Source organism: Thermobia domestica, chromosome 2 (assembly GCF_964235325.1).
Source record: "Thermobia domestica chromosome 2, izTheDome1.hap1.1, whole genome shotgun sequence".
Lineage (NCBI taxonomy): Eukaryota > Metazoa > Arthropoda > Insecta > Zygentoma > Lepismatidae > Thermobia > Thermobia domestica.
The window spans coordinates 268,237,245-268,257,110 of NC_137455.1; the positions used below are offsets into that span (position 1 = coordinate 268,237,245).

At 34.6% G+C, this 19,866-nt stretch overlaps 1 protein-coding gene across 4 annotated transcripts in view; it reads right to left on the bottom strand.

The window, feature by feature from the left end:
• The window catches only part of LOC145678489 (uncharacterized), a 48,377-nt gene that overhangs the window by 16,160 nt on the left and 12,351 nt on the right, over positions 1–19,866 (bottom strand). For 3 of the 4 annotated variants that reach the window (XR_014130400.1, XM_081748677.1, XM_081748675.1), the window contains exon 2: positions 6,894–8,236. Coding sequence is in view for 3 of the 4 variants with exons in the window: in XM_081748677.1 (XP_081604803.1) it covers positions 6,894–8,014 (1,121 nt within the window). In the remaining variant the exon portion in view is untranslated. Of the gene's footprint in view, positions 1–6,893; positions 8,237–17,720; positions 18,031–19,866 lie in introns of those variants that run through there. The other variant, XM_081748676.1, reaches the window with a different exon arrangement.

Consider the following 19,866-nt stretch of genomic DNA (forward strand, 5'->3'; position numbering starts at 1 on the left):
AGTTGCTGACTATGTCTGGGAATTGTAGTTCATTTCAAGTTGTAGATCCTTGTTACCGAATTGAGTCTGCAAATATCATAATATTGCTTAAACAGCCTCCTGAGTTACTCTCTGATAATATATCGCTTCGCTAATTAATTCTCGACTATATTATTGACTCCAATTCCACCAGTAACGTTTTTCTCCTTACATATTATGTATTATTAATCTTCCGAAATCATATACAATTCTCTTCCATACTGTAAATGTAACATATAATCAGGATTTATACGTAATTGGAGAGCACAAATTCCCTGACTTTACTAGACTTTCCACGTCACATTTTACAAGGCCAGGACTTCCAGGTCTCCAAGTAACTATATTTTTCCCCGACCTGGGAATTCCTCACTTACTATGCACGTGCTTGTATATACTGTGTGTGTAGGTAGAGAAATTTTGGAAAATAAAATAATTATTTTATAAACCATCCCCTATCAAATAGCTGGGTAAGGCAAAAAGACAAATGGGATCAGAAAACTGAAAATCCGTACTTAAAATTCCCTGACATCTCCATGTTTTCCAGATCAGTGGGGAAACCTGACAATTCTCTTCCATAGAATTGGCTGTAGTAACCATAACATAACATACCTGGGGATAAGGCTTTGTCCGATCTCCCAAATGCGCGACTAATACGTACAATTAGGTCCAGGAGTGAAAGTAGTACCTTAGCATCTAAAACTGAGGTATGCAATGCTCGGATTGTAGTCCTGCTGGGATTCACGGGTTCTCAGAACTAGGTTGGACTATGCCAGGTTGTGATCACACTATGAATTCCGTACCTAGCGATGTCTCGGCACAAGCAGGGAGATGTGAGCTTGCACTAACGCTTCGGTGCCGACACTGGAGATGCTGATAAACTCCTAGTCGCTAGAGGAGTTCTCTTCACTAATAGATATTACTGGGAGATCAGCTTCGGTCATTCGTGCTAATGGGCATGTCCCATTACACTTCTTCCAAAGAACTTTCTGTGTTTACAAAGAGTTTTGAACCGTCAATCACCGCAAGATTCTGCAAACAAAAGTCAGCCTAAAGGTATGAAGTACTGCCCTTTCAACGAGCTCGTTCGCTCATCCCATCGTAAAAAGGAACATTTTCTCATTTGTCTCTGATGACAATCCTCTACACTCAAAGCATGTCAGTGAGGCTTCTCTTCCGTGTATTATCACTCTTCACCGATATTGTTTTGTCATGAGTTCTGTAGGTCATCTTCAACTTGGACACTATTCCTTGCGTTATACTGAATATCTTAGATCACTTGCGCCAATTAATCATGCACCCATAATTTGGCCATTTTCAGAGAAGTCTTCCACCTCGCATGTGCTCTCTTCAACATATGACCCGGTACTACTCTCCTGACGAACTACAGACCGTCTCCAACTCACCACTAGCAAGACTAGGAACTTCACATATACGCTCAGCGGTACCACCTCACACGTCCTACGTGTTTCAAGCTTCAGGTGTATCTATCATTTTGATAATTATTTGAATCAGGGTTGTTTTGTTTAGAACGAATTTTATATACATTTTAAACATTTTGTTTTAAACATGTGCATTTTTAAAGCTTGTTTTAAATATATGTTTATTTTTATTCCGTATTATTTTTGTAAAACGAATCTGCCAGAAAGAAAATAGTAAAAAAGTGCTCCCCATTGAGAAGGTTATTTCCTTCCTGTGTGAATGTTTTGATTTTTTGTGGCTAGAGCAGGTCAATGTGGTGATCTACAATTTATTTTGTCTCTTTTTTCCCCCTTGCTTTTAGCGTTTATTATATTGTTTAAATTGAACCCATTACTTTTTTCCATTTTTATTAATGACTTACCAACAGTCTTAAATCATTCCAATGTTTTACTTTATGCTGATGACGTTAAGCTTTTTAGAGTAGTAAATAATATTGAAGACAACGTTTGGCTACAAGATTACTTAAAAGAATCATTATGTGGAGCAAAGATAACAGTATGAGTATCAATTGCCTGAAAACTAAATGCATGACCTACAGTAACAAATCGCAATACTACGTAAGTCAATACGAAATACAAGGTACTATAATACAGAAAGTTGACACAATAAAGGATTTAGGTGTAACATTTGACAGGTCACTACGCTTTGGTGATCATATACAAAATGTATGTAATGATGCAAGAAAAATAATTGGTTACTTGTTTAATCAATGGCCTGCTTTCTGTCAATCGAATACAAATGTACTCTTACATAAATTACTGGTAAGGTCGAAACTAGAATATGCATTAGTGACTTAACAGCCTAACAAATACACTCGTAAACAAACTTGAGATGGTGCAAAAGTGTTTTATTAGAATACTTTGTTTTAAGTTAGGACTTGACTATTATTCTAGCACGTATGGATATTGGTTAACACATTTTAATTTGGAACGACTGGCTGACAGGAGGAAATCGACTGAATCTGTATTTGTAGAAAAGTTACTTGACAACCAATGTACCTCACACTACATTTAAAAAAAATTTAATTTAAAGTTCCAACATACGATACAAGGGTAAAAATTTTATTGCAATTGCATAATAGAAAACATATTTTAATCTGTAGGATTTTAAAAAGCTATAATGAATGCATATCTTAAAATATGACTTTATTTTAGAATTTTTAATATAACTTAGTAGTTTTTATTTTATTTTTTTTACTTTTAATTTTTGACACTTCTTTGTTTTAATAATTGACGTACACTACACTGTCAGTTTTTAATATTAATAATTTACGTTAAAGATGTAATCAAAATTTTATCACTTGCACTATATTATATTGCTAAAATAATGTAAAATAAGACAGAGTGCTGTATTTAGCTGTTCTCAGCACGTAAAAATAGTTTATTATTATTATTATTATTATTATTATTAAGTATTCTACCTTTCGGTAGTCCTGGGACTAATGAGAGTTCTTTTTTTCAATTTTAGATTTGGACCTGGAAGTGTTTCTTCCACGTTTCTCGATCTTCAGCTGCTTGACCTTCAGCTTCCTTACTTTTCAAAAATTTATTATTTTAAAATAATTTTATTAGTATCTATATTCCGAAACAGCAATCAAATTTTGCAACTAAAATTTCGCTCGCCTCCAGGAGATCAATTAAGTGAAAATTAGGCACACGTGTCAGGGTGGCCACTCATTTGGAATTTCAAAATTCCCTGACTTTTCCAGAAATTTTCCCGGTTTTCCAGAAAATTTCTAGAGAGATCTAAAATTGGTATATATAGGAACCTTGGGCAACTCAGGGACACGAACCTATAAATTCCAGTAAAATTATTGCTTTTAATTATTCTTTTGTGATTCCAGGCCCCCGGGCATTTGTCCCCTATTCCCCCTCCCCTGTCGCCGGCCCTGCAAACCCGTAAACCATTATTAAACACAAATCATGTGAGTTATACGGCAAAGAAGTCCATGTGTTAAGAAAAAGAATTACTCGAAAACATGGTATTTTGATCCAGGCTCATACCTAGGAAATGGCCAATGGAGGTGGAGCCCGCACCCTGCGACAATCCTCAACTTCCTTGACTGAAATTTTCATTTCTTTTTTAAACAAATATATGTTTAAAAAATAAGTAGTCAATAATTCTTAAATTTATTTTTTTGGAAAAACACCATTACAGAATTTACATAAAATCGGTTTAAAATTGCAAAATTCAAATCAAGAAACTGTTCTACTCATTATCTACTTATTATTCGTTAATTTGCAATCAAATATTTCTCCGGATTTAACAACAAATATACAATACCTTCACCAGGTGTGCTTATTAGCAACCTCTGTCATATTGCAGTACAAGGTTATGCTATCGTTTTTTGACATCACAAATGAATGGAGAGGACAATTATGGAGCTACCTGTATTAAGAAGTAGCGGACTTCGGTCTAGAAAGCCGGCATTAACAACTTTAGGTAGGCCCGGGTCCCAAAGGTTTTGTCGTGCCAGCAGTGGCGTGCGGTGGTTATGCAACCGGGGAACAAGTCGACATAGATGGGAAATATTGTGTAACAAAACAAGGGAACTGAAGTAAATGAGCACTATTAAAATGTGCTTTTAAGAAATCAGAAAAATTTGTTTGAAGCTGATTTTTTGTTTTTAGAACAATAGTACATGCAGTAGCGGAATTGGGTGTAAAAACTAGGGGGAGGGGAATGCCATTACTTCAAATTGGTGGTCAAAAGGTTAAATATCTGTAAAAAAGCATGGCCAATTAATCGTGTGGCGCAAAAAGTACTGCCGCCACTGAGTACAAATGCATGTGGAATCCACACAGTTTTTGATTCCACATAGAAATACACGCATTAACCAAAATTCCACCCATTTTGTGGAATTCGACACACATTTGGAACTCTGCCGGCAGAAATACTCAACTATCGTTCAACCTTTATATTAATCACGTGACCACCAAAACGGGATGCAGGGGCGCAGCCCCGAGTGAATTCTGGAAATCAAGCAGCCATCGAACTAAACAAGTGTGTTAATTACAAAATGGTCCCGATTTCGCTCCAGCTCAATTCATGGGCAGCACTAAATGACAAAAGAATATGAAGAAAGTATGCGCAGCCCAAACCAGCAGAGCTAGATAAACAAAACCTGGAAGGAAGGAGAAATCTGGGGGCGAAGCCCCAGCGACCAAAGCTATTTTGTATATAAATAAACCGGCTAAATGGCTAGGAATACAGCAGAACGTAAATTTTCTCCCGAGTAAAAATTCCGTTTTTCATCAAAATTCCCTGACTTTTCCCGGTTTTCCAGGTTTTCCAGGTGAGTGGCCACCCTGCGTGTATACAATTCCAATAACAATACAATTATTTGGGTCAAATGCAGCAAAGAACGCCATGTTTAATTCAATGGTCATTCGAAAGCCATTTTGCAAACCACTAGTGCTACACAAATGAAATTAGGTAAAAAAAAGTGCGTTATCAGTAATAGCTTACGAAAACAGAAGTCAGCATTTTGAATCCGATATGGACATTCAATAGTAATTTCCAAAACCGCTGGTGCTACAAAAACGAAATTTGATATTATTAAGGTGCATTATCACTAGAGGACTACGAAAATATTAAATAATCTTTTTTAGAAAATCAGTTTGAATCCAATATCGCCAACAAAAATTCATTTAATATATATATATATATATATATATATATATATATATATATATAAGCCATCTTTTAGTCAAATGATTTTATTTCTGTTATCAATATTGCACTAAACGGTATAAACAGGATGAATCTGTAATATCAATTGCAAGTAAAGAGCAAATAGTCTTAACAAGTTAGTTGTTACACGATTTTAAAATACATATTTAAAATACTGTTTTAAACTGTTCAAAATGTTCAAAACAAGTTTTTTCGTGTGTTTTAAAACATGTTTAAAACATTATGAACATCTTTTTCATGTTTTAATCACATTTTTGTTCTTTTTTTTTTTTTAAAAAAAACTGCTGTTTTTTAAAATCCTGATCTGTGTGCATAAAAGAAATAGTTATTCAGTTCTTGTGTACGTGGTATTTTTAATTCAAACCATTAATTTATTCCGTACCCAAAAGCCTCTTGATCTCCTAAATTGATAGTAAATAGGTGGAGACCTGATAGTAAAAAAGTGACTGGTCGGGGACTACTTATTTTAATTTGACAACCATCATAATTTAAATTTTCTGATGCTTTACAAATTCACAGCTTAGCTCGCATCTAGTATGATTATGATATCGACAGTGGTCTTCAATGTCGTGTTGCATGCTCTATCTGTATTCTGTGTGTTGTCACTTACACAGGAAGGGACGCAATAAATAGGTTCACCACCTCCAAGTCTTAATAGTAGGTAATTTTACGACATGTTTTCGTTATAAAACTAAGACCCCATAGACAGCTGTAGAGAATTTTGTCCTTTCTTCATTTCCATCCTACAAACATTGTATGTACTTCTTGTACAATGACTAGAGATATAATTACATTGGATCTGCAAAACATGTGATCCCACCAGAAATAGAATACAAATTACGCACACTACAACATATATGCTACCAACTCTACTATTAAAAAGCAAGTGATCCATGAGCTACTTAATAATACCAAAGATTAATAATGCAAGCATTTCTCGACTAATGCTAATGATTACGAAACATGCAATAAGCTGTGAAGTATTTAGTTAGCAATAAACTTGCGATTCATAGTAAATTTTTATATTAACCACGTTAATACACGCTTATATTTTGGTACACAAAGTACACACTGGGATCTGGCAATCCACGGAGCATTTGAATGATTTTACATACAATTTTCAAAATAATTGATGAAACTGTGAGACTGGAATACGTCTTAATATAGCAAATAATCAATAGGCAGCTTCTACCTAGAATAGTCATGTGAATTTCAAGCATTGAAAATGGCAAAGTATGCCTATCATTGGTGCTGAAATCCAAATAAAAACAAATGCATTGCAGAAGGCACATGTAAGTAGAAACGCCTCGCAACATTACATTATAGATTTGGAAGATTTACCACATACATGAATTATGTATAAGGTTTTCGGAAGCTGAGACTGGGAAGTGAATTTACACATATTTCGTCCATCAGTCTCGTAAAATTAATTCACATATAAAGGTAAAACATAGTAGGGGTTCTACAGATTCCAGTGTGTACCTGAAGGTTTAACCCTAAACAGAAATGATCCATGGAAATGTTTTTCGATTTGTTGCTATTTTTTTATCAAAATGATGAGAAATAAATACCATGAAATGAAGTGAGAAAACAATTAAAATAAAATAAGCATATTCAATCTACTGTTATTTAAATCGTGAATCTACGTATGAATGCAAGAGTTTACTTTCCACATATGTAGTTTTTAAACAAAGGCAACTAACCTTGAGGCCGAAACAACGATCTTAGGTTCTAAGCTACATTCTTCATTCTGAAGTTCTTTCTCATTCTGAAATTCTTCCTCATTTTGAAATTCTTCCTCATTCTGAAATTCTTCCGTTTCCAGTTTCACCTCAACTTTCAATTCCTCATCTTTCAGTGGTAAGCTATTAGTACTTACAAAACAAATTCTTTCTAATCGGTCTGTCTCCTTTAAATTGCTTTCAACCTTTGCAGTCATCGAATATGAAGTACTATTTGCATCTGACACAACTGATGTTTTGTTGCTCTGCCTTATTATTAAGTCACTGTCCGTTACGGAACTAACTACTGCTGAAACATTCAAGGAATTTTCACTATTTTGAGCTGTCTTATTTCCTCGATCTGTCACAATGTTCACTAACAAGGCAGGATCACATTCAACAATCATCTCACAGGATCCACTGTCTGTAGTTTTATCATTGATACTGTTTCTTGAATCATTGCTTTCACTCACATTTATCTGACTACTAGCGTGAGGAAATTTTCTTGATTTATTGTTCATGCTTGGAGAATGTGATGACTCTCTTTCTTCATCCTCTGCTTCATCCATGCTCTCAATCACGTTTATTTTATTATCGATATTGTTCTTTGAATCATTGCTCTCGATCACGTTTATTTTATTATCGATATTGTTCTTTGAATCATTGCTCTCAATCACGTTTATTTTATTATAGATATTGTTCTTTGAATCATTGCTCTCAATCACGTTTATTTTATTATCGATATTGTTCTTTGAATCATTGCTCTCAATCACGTTTATTTTATTATCGATATTGTTCTTTGAATCATTGCTCTCAATCACGTTTATTTTATTATCGATATTGTTCTTTGAATCATTGCTCTCAATCACGTTTGTTTTATTATCGATATTGTTCTTTGAATCATTGCTCTCAATCACGTTTATTTGACTGCTACTATCAGGAAATTCTCTTAATTTATTGTTCATGCTTGGAAGATGTATTGTCTCTTTTTCTTCATCCTCTGGAGAATCCATTCTTTCTACGTTTAAAGTAAGTGTGAAAAATTGCAGGTACCATGTACGAACATACTGTAATGTCCTTATCATCAAAGGAAATGTTATCATCAGAAAGTTAAGATATATTTTGATAAGACATAGCACAAGTCCTCAATTTCATGAGTTGGATCGGAATTTCTAAAAATATTCCATATAACAAGATCCATGAAAGATGTTCCGATATTCTTATTACTGCCATTGTAGTTATCTACTATAAAACACAGGACCTGGCCAGAACAAAGTTCTCTAGAAGCACTTGAATTACACTCTTGTTTCCACTGCCAGAACAACCTACAATAAGAGAAACAGTGAATAAATTTACAGTAAACGGCTACAAGAAAACAAAAATTATATATTGTTTATTTATTCCCACATTTCTATAATGCCTTATTACCTTAAGATATTAAAAAGAGAGAAAGGCAGAGTCAAAAGAATTCAAATTTGGTATTTAACAAAATGATAATTTCTTAACTTTCTTTTTTAAAAGCTTGTAGAATGCAAACTGTAATAATAATAATAATAATAATAATAATAATAATAATAATAATAATAATAATAATAATCATCATCTATGAATAAGATTTGTTTAAAGTTCCACGATTATTCTCCTACAGGGTGTCTTACTAAAATTCCAAAGTGAAATTTCGTGACAGGGAGATTTCTTTATCAAATCATAAAATTTCTTAACATTCTCATGAGCAAATCTGGGTGCGAATTAAGCCGAATTTTCATGCATGCGATAGAAGCATGCGTTGCTTGCGATTTGGTACTAAAGCCAACCATAGACATCTTTGGTGGTGAACTCTGACGTTTTATAGAACAAAATTTTTCAGTCTGTACTTATATTTGTACAGATAAAAAACCGTGACCCAAAATCCAACTTTCGTGACTTGATTTTCATGACTGTTTTCTAATTTTGTAACTTTTTCGTGAGTTCCGTGACCGATAGACACCCTGTCCTAGGCTAAAGGATGAACAGAAAAGCCCTGGGAAAGGAAGAACCCCCAGAAAAGTACAGAAAAAACCCCAGATTTCTGTCCATAACAAACTCGCGTGGTCTTGAATCGAATCAGACACTATCCACCACTTTTCCACCATGACCCCAAGTAGCAGCTATAGTAGTATCGTTTGAAAACCTAATTTAAATTAATAGTTAGAAGAGCATCATGAGATCTCTTAGGGAGGGAGGAATGAATTGATAATTGGTTCAATTAAAAACGGTCAGATAAAAGTAGCGGATAAAACAGGGGGAATAAAGTTTAGAAGAGAGATGGATTGGTGCAGGCAAGATTGGTTGCTATCAGAAACGGACCATCTTATATACCTACAAATATTTGTATTTTATAACAGACCTGTCAAACGGGGTGTGTTTTTTCTATTTAGGCCATTTTTCAATTATTTTGATCCCGTTTTACTGTTTACTCTTATGTACAAGAATATCTAGCAATCTACAGCGTATCTTGGTTGTACAAAATCAAAATGGCGTTTCTTTAGTCATTCATCAGTTTGACTGATTTAAATAATTTTCAGCATAAGTTTAAACCTTTGGCCCGGGAAGACCTTTATATAATGATTTTTGTGCAGTGGAAAAAGAGAATGCGCCGACAGAGGGAACTCAAAACTCACATTATTATCATCAAAAACGGATTGATTGATTTGAACCATTTTTGATAAAAATACATGCATTTGACGTGCTCAATTTTGCAGATCAGTTATTCAAAAGACTTTATCCCGCTTTCTTAATTGCCACTAGCCACCAGATGTTCATTTCCTGGTGCAATACAATGTATTTGCAATTTTTAACTCTTGATTATTTCATTACTAGTTTTCTGATTGTACTGATATGCATTTTAAAACATGTATACAAGGAAGATGACATAGCCAAGAGATTTTTTAAAACAATGTGTATCTTCCATCCTTACGGATAGAGGGGGAATTTATTTCTCAAAATATTTAGTAAAGGACAATCAAACTGTCTCCCTCTGATTTTGCACTCTGGGTCCTGGATTCCATTTCCATTGAAATCACAGATTACTGAATCGATCCAGTATCATAAATCAGTTGGGGAACTACCTGAATAAAAACGTGGCAGATTCTTGCTGAGAAATACAGAAATAATGATACCTGGGAGCCGATGCACCGCCTAGGTATCACCCACTTAAACGTATGCCATCTGGTCAATCACAGTCCTTCATAGGCTATAGTGCCAAGGAGATTAGGATAATAATATAGATTTTCTTCCTATTGACGTTTAGCTTACAGAATGTTTGTCATTCACCTTCAGGTTTTATTTGTAGTTAGAACAATACACTTTGCATTACATTATCGGGGTCAAACTTTACGATATTCATCATACACCAGCTAAACTTCTAAATACAATCCATTCCGACTGTAATTCAATTAATGTAGACATAATTTAAGACACTGACGCAAAAATTAGTCCTCTCAAACTTTTTTTTTTTTTTTTTTTTTTTTTTTTTTTTTACTAGAAAATTACTGTTTGTAATATGTATGTGTCAAATAATTTCAAAGCAAATAACCTTTTCAAATATATATATTTTCGTTGTTCAGAACAAAAGGTGCAATGAAGATATCGTAAAAGAGCATTCAGAAAGAATAATCAACTTCGAACCAGCGGCGAATCCAGAACTTTCATGATTCAGGTGGGAATAGGGAGATGTTTCCTATCTATCTATCTATATATTTTCCTTTGGTCATATATATGGTGTGTGTGCTGGTAAGTTCAATCTATGTTATCAATTTTCAAGTTAATGTATCCCCTATATTTGATATTTCTACGAGTACACTAACATCTACATAACAATAAATGTAATTGTTTGATCCTTTAAAAAAATAACGTTTATTAACAGAAGTGTCTACTTTCTTTATTCTCTGAAAGGAAACACAATTTGAATATACTTAGATGGATTGTAGCTTTTCAACTTCCAAAAATATCTTAAGAAATGGAGTTAAAATAAGTTTTTCGTTTATACGACTTCAGGAACAAAAGAGAATATGTGCATTTCACATGGATCTTTTTTTTTTTTTGTTCCCTCTCTTCCTCTCAAAAAAAAAAAAAAAACCGGGACAAGCATCAAATTGTTCAGTTGAAATATTTCTTTCGGATATACATTCTATGGATCCCTCGCAACTGATGAACTCTCTCCAAACCTTTCCGGACACAACGCAAATTAAACTATGGTTACATGTCACTCTCGTGCAGGATACATCTTTAGATAAGTGAAGCCCTCTCACACTTTGATTCTTCCCTTTCCTATATAAACATTTTTTTGAAGAAAGTCTGTTCAGCTGCATTCAGGGATTGTTTTTAGCTACGTTTCTCAGCCGAAACAGGAGCGGCGCCAAAATATTTCAGAGGAGGTATCTAGAGAAAACAGCATGTTTTTTCATAATCTGTATCATAACTTCGGTTCTAAAGCTTTTTATTTCTTAAATATATATGTATGGTCAGCCTGGGAAGATTTATGTTCATTTTGGTGCCTGGATGGCGGGACACAGCAAAAAAAAAAAAAAAAAAAAAAAAAAAAGTTTCGGACAATTCTTACATATATAAAATTTATATTGTTCTTCCTGAAAAGTATGGAAGATCGAAAATATTACCCGCTGTAACAGCTTGTTTGTAGTAACAATAGACAAAACAGACGACTGGCTTCATATAATAAAGAGAAAATACTTGTCATATCGTATCGTTGAAGCAACAACACAAAAAATGATATATTTTTCTATCAGGAAGGCACAATCCCATATGGATCAGCTGCTGCCCACGGAGGATTTACACGTCTTCACTTTTACATAAAAGGATGGAAGCTTCAGAGGGGGCGTTATTATCAGCTCTAACACTTCGAGATATTAGCTCGCAACAGAGTGACAACAGATTATTGCTCTAATATAGTAACAGCAAAAATACTTTCGTCGTCATATCTCATTGAAATAACACAAAAAGTTATATTAGAGCATTTTACATATTTTACAATTGTTACATATTTTTCTCTTCAGGGAGAACATGTGCCCCCATCTGGATCCGCTATTGCCTCAAACAAACTTGCGTAAAATCAAATTAGTATTTTTAATATTTATATAGGGATTAACAAGCAAAGAAAAATTCAATACAATTTTGCTCTGGTGATTACCAACGGGTAATCTCATTTGTATGAGAAGTCAGTAATTAGTAGTGCTTCGAAAAATAATCACGTTTTCAAGAAAATCTTTGATTTTATTCGCCATCTACAAAGAAAATAAAAATAGTTATTCCAGTTTGAGACCAAGTCAACTATCGTTTGTTTAGAAGTCAACTCTGACAGGTGGATTAGATTTGTCAGCTATGATAAAAGATTCCAGTTTGCGACCAATCAATGACTGATTCTTTCAAGGAATTTCCAAACTACTGATCACCGCCAACAACGCTTCAGCGAGAAGAAAACGGTGTTGTTACGAACTTTCAAAGCGGACCTTAACGGCTGAAAATGCGCAATTATGATCCAATGAATTCTCTTTTATGTTATTACCAATAACAGGCCCTGTTTATGTATGGTGAACGTTCACGGAAGTTTATACTCTGAAATATATCTCCCTTTAGTAAAACGGCTCTATGGTGATGTTAGACATAATATCCCGGTTCTGTGATTATATTTGCAGAACGCTTTACTTCCAGAGATCGTATAGACATTTTAGATGACAATTTTCCAATATGACAATCCGCCAATTTAACTACGGGACCTGCTGGGGTGTGGTTTCATGATCATCGAAATGAATTACACCTCCCCTAGCACGCCCAATTCTCAACATTTCGCACGCACAAGATTTCTGAACATTTCTGGTGGGTTCTGAGGCTGAGAATCCGGAGGAAACATCCTTTTCCATCTTCGCTGAAGGAACTAGGTACCGCACTGCATGATGAATATTACAATGAAAACCATTCATGACTTATACACCTCCATCTCATATTGCCATCGAATGGAGAATGGTTTTTACAAGCGAAAAACAGGTTTTGATCTTATCAGTGGTTATACGCATTTCTGTGTCATAATTTCCGAGACAAACGTACCTGAGTAGTTCGAAGGTAAACTTCCACTCTGTTGCCAAATGTACACCATATTTTAAACACCTTCCAAATGGAAAAATAATATTTTTTAATTAGCGCGCTCTAATACTGCCATAATGAGAAAAAGTAAAAGTGATCATCAAGTTTAACTAGACTGCACGCATTTTGAAATGTAAAAAATAAATAGTTTTTATAATACTTTTGACATGTTACTCTTGCATGAGAAGTACTATACACGGCCTTTACCCTAATAAGTAGTATTTTGTCGTTGTAAGAGCCTTTCTATTCTTTCTCAATAGACATACCTAGAAGTTTAATACAGTGGCGCCGCTAATATATCTTTGTTAAACTTGCCGTACTTGTTATTCGAAATGCAGAGGTTAAGGTTTCGCTCTGTGTAGTAAAACTTCTCTTATTTTATTGTGCAATACTGAAAACGGAAATCTGTAAATCAATGACGTCAAGTAAGAAATTTAAGTCATTTTTAATAGCTATTGCACTACATATTATGTAAGGAATTACTTAAGGGGGCAGACTACTAAATATTTTTGAAAAACTAATAAATTTTTCTTTTGCCCGTTTTTCGTAAATGGAAAGAGGTAATAAAAGGAGTCTTAATAGATAACTTACCTTAATAGATAGATTAACTTACCACAATAATAGATAATGTTATTCTACACCCGAAAATACGAATCGGAAGAATTTTCAGTGTTGCCATCCATAGAAATTACAGTGTGACCAGAATTTGAATTACTCAAAAATCTAGGTAAAGGCAGCGACTAGAAAAATGAACTTAACGGTAACTGATGACTTATTATGCTGTCTACGTTCCTTGTTTACTACTTTTTAAATAGTGCTTCTGTTCATTTTGTAATAACTTATTTATTTTGTAATAATTTATGTAAGTTTTATCAAATAAATAGAAATATTATTTAAAAAGTAGTAAACAAGAAACATAGACAGCATGATAAGTCATCAATTACCGTTGAGTTCATTTTTCTAGTCGCTGCCTTAACCTAGATTTTTGAGTAATTCAAATTCTGGTCAGACTGTAATTTCTATGGATTTTCTTCTGCTGTATTTTCATCTGCTGATTCCAAAAATAAAGTCAGAAATTTTCCATCACCCAATTTTTTTTTCAATAATATTTTCCCTGTTCATTACCATTTGTGGTATATAGCATACTGATTAGAAGGAGTATGTTACATTTATATTTCATTTCATTGTGTCAGTAATTGACTTATAACGTTTTGGTGATTGTTGCCTTGAATTCACGAGTTACAACAATGACATTCTCCTACAAAACTGTGATTGTAAGGTACAGTTCACAGCCGAACAGAAGCTTTCTTAAAATAAAGAAGCTAATTCTGTGCTCTCTTCCGTTGTCAATTGAATTGTTTAATACCGTCCATAGAAGTGCATCATAAGAAGTACTTTAAAAGTGTATAGTATATAAGAAACATGTCTCGAAAGTGTGTTAATGATAGAAACAACTTCTGTTACGTGTGTGGTGATCTGACTTTCAAAGCACAGAGGTGAAAATTTACTACTCTAATAAGAAAAGCTTATGACTGTTATTTTAACAACAAAATAGATCAGAACAAGACATGGGCTCCGGAAATCTGTTTTGCCAAATGTGTAACGCTATAACTAACTGGTTGAAAGGATCCCGTCATATGCCTTTTGCAATCCCTATGATATGACGCGAATTTAAGGATCATTTAACAGACTGCTACTTCTGCTTGACAAATATATCTGGAATAAGTTCGAAGTCCAGACACACTGTCAAATATCTATCTTTAGATTCAGGAATTCGACCGGTGCTTCATGGGCCAGGACCTCCCATACCAACTACCACCAGACTACATAACAACGACTGAAGAATTTCCTGATTTTGTTGTTCAGGATAAATTAGAGAATGATTCAGATTTTGCGGATGATGCCATAAATAAACCTCACTATATAACACAGGAGGATTAAATGATTTGGTTCGGGATCTTGGTTTAAGTAAAAGCATGACAGAATTACTCGCCTCAAGATTGAAAGAATGGGAGCTACTGCAGGGTGACACTAAAATAAGGGTTTCCCGCCAACGCCGAAAGGTATTTGGGCATTTTTTTTTTCCTAAAGAGAAGATACTAGTTTTCTATGATGTTGAGAATTTGTTCCCGTCACTGGGTATTGAGCAAAAATCTGAGGATTGGAGTTTGTAAAACAAGTATGAAAGGGGTGTTACTTCATAATGGAAACATATCCATCCATTCCTTTAGCTCATCAACCTTTGGCGTGGGAGACCCGGGTTCGATTCCCGGCGGGAGCTCATGTGGTTCGGATTCCACGTTAATCAGTAGGTCCACGTCTCATATAGCCTCGCTGCTGAACGGGACGTTAAACTCAAAATCAACTCAACTCAACTCCTTTAGCTCATCAAGTTGGTTTGAAGGAAAATTAAAAGAATATAAAGCTCTTACTATCCGCAATCAATTATGACAATTTTTCTTGGCAGATATGTGGGGATTTGATAGTTGTAGCTAGTCATGTTACTTGGGTTACAGCTTGGCTATACTAGATTTTGCTGCTTCTTATGCAAGTGGAATAGCAGAGATAAATGTAATCATTATATTAAAAAAGAACTAGCCAAAGAGAACGTCACTTAATCCAAGACAAAAAAATATTTTTCACTAATCATTTGTACATTCTGAAAAAATCTTGTTGCCTGCACTGCACATCAAACTAGGCCTGATTAAGAATTTTGTGAAAGCATTGGGTCGTGATGGCAGTGCATTTCTCTTCCTCAAAAATAAGTTCCCAAGGATCAGTGAAGCTAAACTAAAAGGAATATTTATTGGCCCTCAATCAGGGAACTGATGAAAGATACGCAATTTGAAAAAACACTTCAATACGCAAGAAGCATCTGCATAGCTTGTCACAAACTTCCTAGGAAACTTCAGATCTAATAACTACAGATAACTTGTCAGTGAAATGATTGAGAACTACACGATAATGGGATATAATATGTGTTTAAATACTTTCTGCACTCGCATGTCGATTTCTTCCCTGAAAATCAGGGGACGAACATGTTGGCAGACAACTATTGGACACTGAAAACAGATGTTTCTCAAACGAAGTAGAGTCGAAAATGCAATTCACACGCATTTTAGGTGAGTAAATGTAATTACAGCTAAGACACCACAATACTATAGTGTATAGACTCGAAAAATGTTTTTCTTATATGATTACTGGAAAACTCTGGGTGACGGAAAAAGTTTTGTAAAAATATTTGAAATCAGCACAAAAACGTAAGTCAGAAACACATATTGTTTCTCTTATAACATAGTTGTAACTTTTGAGCAATGGCACAATTTGTAAAAAACCCTAAAATTTGTTTGTATGCCCATTAATGTTTGACAGTGTAGAATTTTGCAAGGTTACTTAAGATCTACTGAAAGAGCGAAAATGAGCTTCCATTTGACAGCTGGATGAGCCCAATAACTTCAAAAATAAAGAAGTTATGGTAATTTAAATCCATGATGCTGAGTACCAAAAAGTGAAATTGAAGCAAAATTCACATATTTCAAAAATTTCTCCCTGGCCCATTTCTCATCCAAAAAATTGGAAAAAATTAATTTAGGATAATTTCATTGGTATTTATGAATGAAAAAATTTTGAAGAGAATTTGAGACATTGAAGCACAGTGCTCCAGGTGATTTGACATGGAATGGCCCAGTAATGATATTTAGAAACTTTCTTTTAATATTTTTAGAGTCACTGACAGATTTATTTCTTACTAACAACATTTCAGATATAGTTGCTAAGTTATTTCATACTGCAAGCAGGTAGTCAGACATGGGAAGGACGTTAGCTAAAGCTTATATAATGGAACTATCTCAGTATTCACCAAGTAGCGCTGTGCTAAAACTCTGGAAAAATGTTAAAATATTCGACCACGAGATCAGAACCTTAAATCGACTGATTGCAAAGAGAGAGTCTCGCTCAATAGGTATACAGAGTTTAGATTACATTCATTTTAAATGAAAAATGTCTTTCTTTTACCACGAATCTATCAGATTTTACTGTATAACTAACAGAAGTGTCTAACAAATTTAAGGAAATTTCAACGTGGGGCCACTGTGGTTTAGTGGTAAAGCGCTCACCTCTGGTGTATGGAGTCTCTGGTCCGATTCCAGCTCACACCAAGCGCACTTTATGGTGGACAAAAACTTTGAGTGTGGGTTTTCCCGGGTTTCCTTCCATCACTTCACTCACTATTACAATCACAGGCATAATCATAGGAAGTTAAACTAAACAATTTAACATGCAAAAGAACAACAAAGGGTGGGGAGGCAAGATATGAACTTTATGGGAAACACCCTAATTTTCTTTTACATCATATCTTCTGCAGGTGAAAATTTAATAAAATTCAAAGCAAAAAAATTTCAACAGGATCAGGAACTGAACGTGGGTCACCAGCTTATCGCGCCGGGGAGTTAAATCATTAGAATATCTAGATCAAATCCTGACTAATGAAACACTTTCACTTTCGAGGTTAGCGCTCAGCCGACCAATTCAACCGTCATAGATATTCAATAACCATTCAAGCAGACCAGCTACTCTGTTAGAGTCTATGTGCTCTGAATCTCTAAGCACTGTCCTCGAAAACGAGTGTGTTTGACCGATCCGGCAGCGGACGAGGTAGTTCAATAATTAACTTACCTGCACGGTGAGATGGAGAACGGATCCTATTCTCGGCCCTCTGAATATTTTTGATTGTTTGAATTTTATTAACATCCAAGAAACTTAGGCTCTACGCAACTGATATATCTGAAACTCAAGTAATAAGGCAGAAAAGCCGTCCAAGTTAAATTTAGACACATCACTCGAAATAATTGTTGAAAAATTATCATTCTTTCACTGATTTCTTTCTTATTGTCCTCCAAGAGATTTGTGTTAGGCGATATGACAACATCCGACTTAGTATTAATGAAGTTGAAAGGGGTCACCAGAAAGTATTGTTAAAAATTTACAACTCTTTCACAATTTACGTATAAATACAACATCTGGAGGTGGTGGAGAATATATCACAAGAAACATACTACAAGAAATACAAACCAAATACTAGGTGGCTACTAAAAAGCATGAATGCTATCTAAACAAATCAGGGAAGGTGAAGTGCTGGACCCGCCCTTCTTCGTGCCCGAAGCCAACAGGCGTACCTGCGAAAGCAAAGACAGTAAAAACAGGTGGGTTTTCCATTGATACAACTTTCTATAGCACTTGTAATGGTTTCACAGCAGTAACATTACACTTGTAAACATACAATACAGCTTTCGTACGCTGTGCAGAAATACTCTGACAGTTGGAAACAGTATTTAATACAGTCATCTAGGCTACAGTATGCACTCACTTATTTTAACTGTCTAATAAGCTTTAATTAGTTTACGCTAATAATGCTACACTTATAAACATAAAATATAGTTGTATTAGTTTCTACTTAATTCTGCCGCCTGCGGAAACATTTTTATGAACATGTCTTTCCATGCAGAGTATTGAATTTTATCTTTAAATTTTGCAAAATATGTTGTGCTTCAACTTGTCCAGCACTGAAATAGCATTACATTATGAAAATTTCGTAATCCCCATAAGAATATAATCCCTATATGAGAATAACCCACACACTCTTTGACATATAATCAGATACATACGTGACACTAACTTCAAATAACGGTACCTCTTGCGTCTAAGCCTCTATGCTACTCGTTGGTTTTCAATTACTCACGCTCCTACACTTAAGTAAAACTACGAAGCAAGTATCAGCAACTAGTAAGCACACCTGGTAAAATAAGAAGCTGCTAACTAAATGTTATTAAAGCATTAGAAGCCGATTTTAGAACACTTACTCATGTTGTACTACTCTTTTATCTCCCTCCTGGAATTTGTTCAATGTGGTGTTTCCTGTTATTTTGCCGTCCACTTCTAACTGCGCTTATGAATGATATATTGGAATTTGATGGTTTACATTACTTTTTTCTTTTTCTTTATTTCACAGATGGGGTTCGTTCAAATTCAGCAAAATGAAACAAAATGCTAAATATATGTTAGTTTTGGAGGGATTAACTGCCAGAGATGGAGGCACCGAAATACAAAATTTACGGAGAAATGAACAGAATCAGACGAAATGTCACAATGAGTAACAAAATGAATAATGAAGTCATTAGTTTGGGATGATTAATTAGAGAGTTAAAAAAGGTTAAATTCTGGACTATATGAGTTCGCGTATTGATGCAATAGAGTATGAAACTGTGTTATTAACTAACCTACGATGTGTATGTTACAGTAAGGAAAAAATGAAATGAAATTTTTGAGTTTTACGTCCCACGTCTTTGCCAGTTAAGCTAAAGAAGACGGTGATTATGAGAAATGAATGAAATGGTGAAATGAACAAAATGGGAGGAAAAGGGAGAACCCCGAGGAAACCCACGCACACGGTGTTTGTCCACTACAAAGTTCACTTGGCGGGGGCCGTGTTACAGTAAGGGGAAAAATACAGAAATGTAGAGAGAAAACTAACAAGAAGAGAGTTTTATCTGAACCAAATGTGGTGAAATGGGACAAAAGTTTGGGTGCCATCCCATTTTATGGGAGCATAAATTTGTAAAATCCACCAAGAAATATGTTACTCGATTTCATAATAGGGTTGTGTAAATAATGAAAATCGGAATCTTACCCTTTATAAGTAATACCTAATAAGTGGAATAATAAAAGGAAAGTGTGCCCTTAACCATGTCGTACTCCATAAAAAAAAAGAAATGGAGTGAAGTCCTATGTGAAGACAGAGTACAAAGTAATCATAAAAGTACCA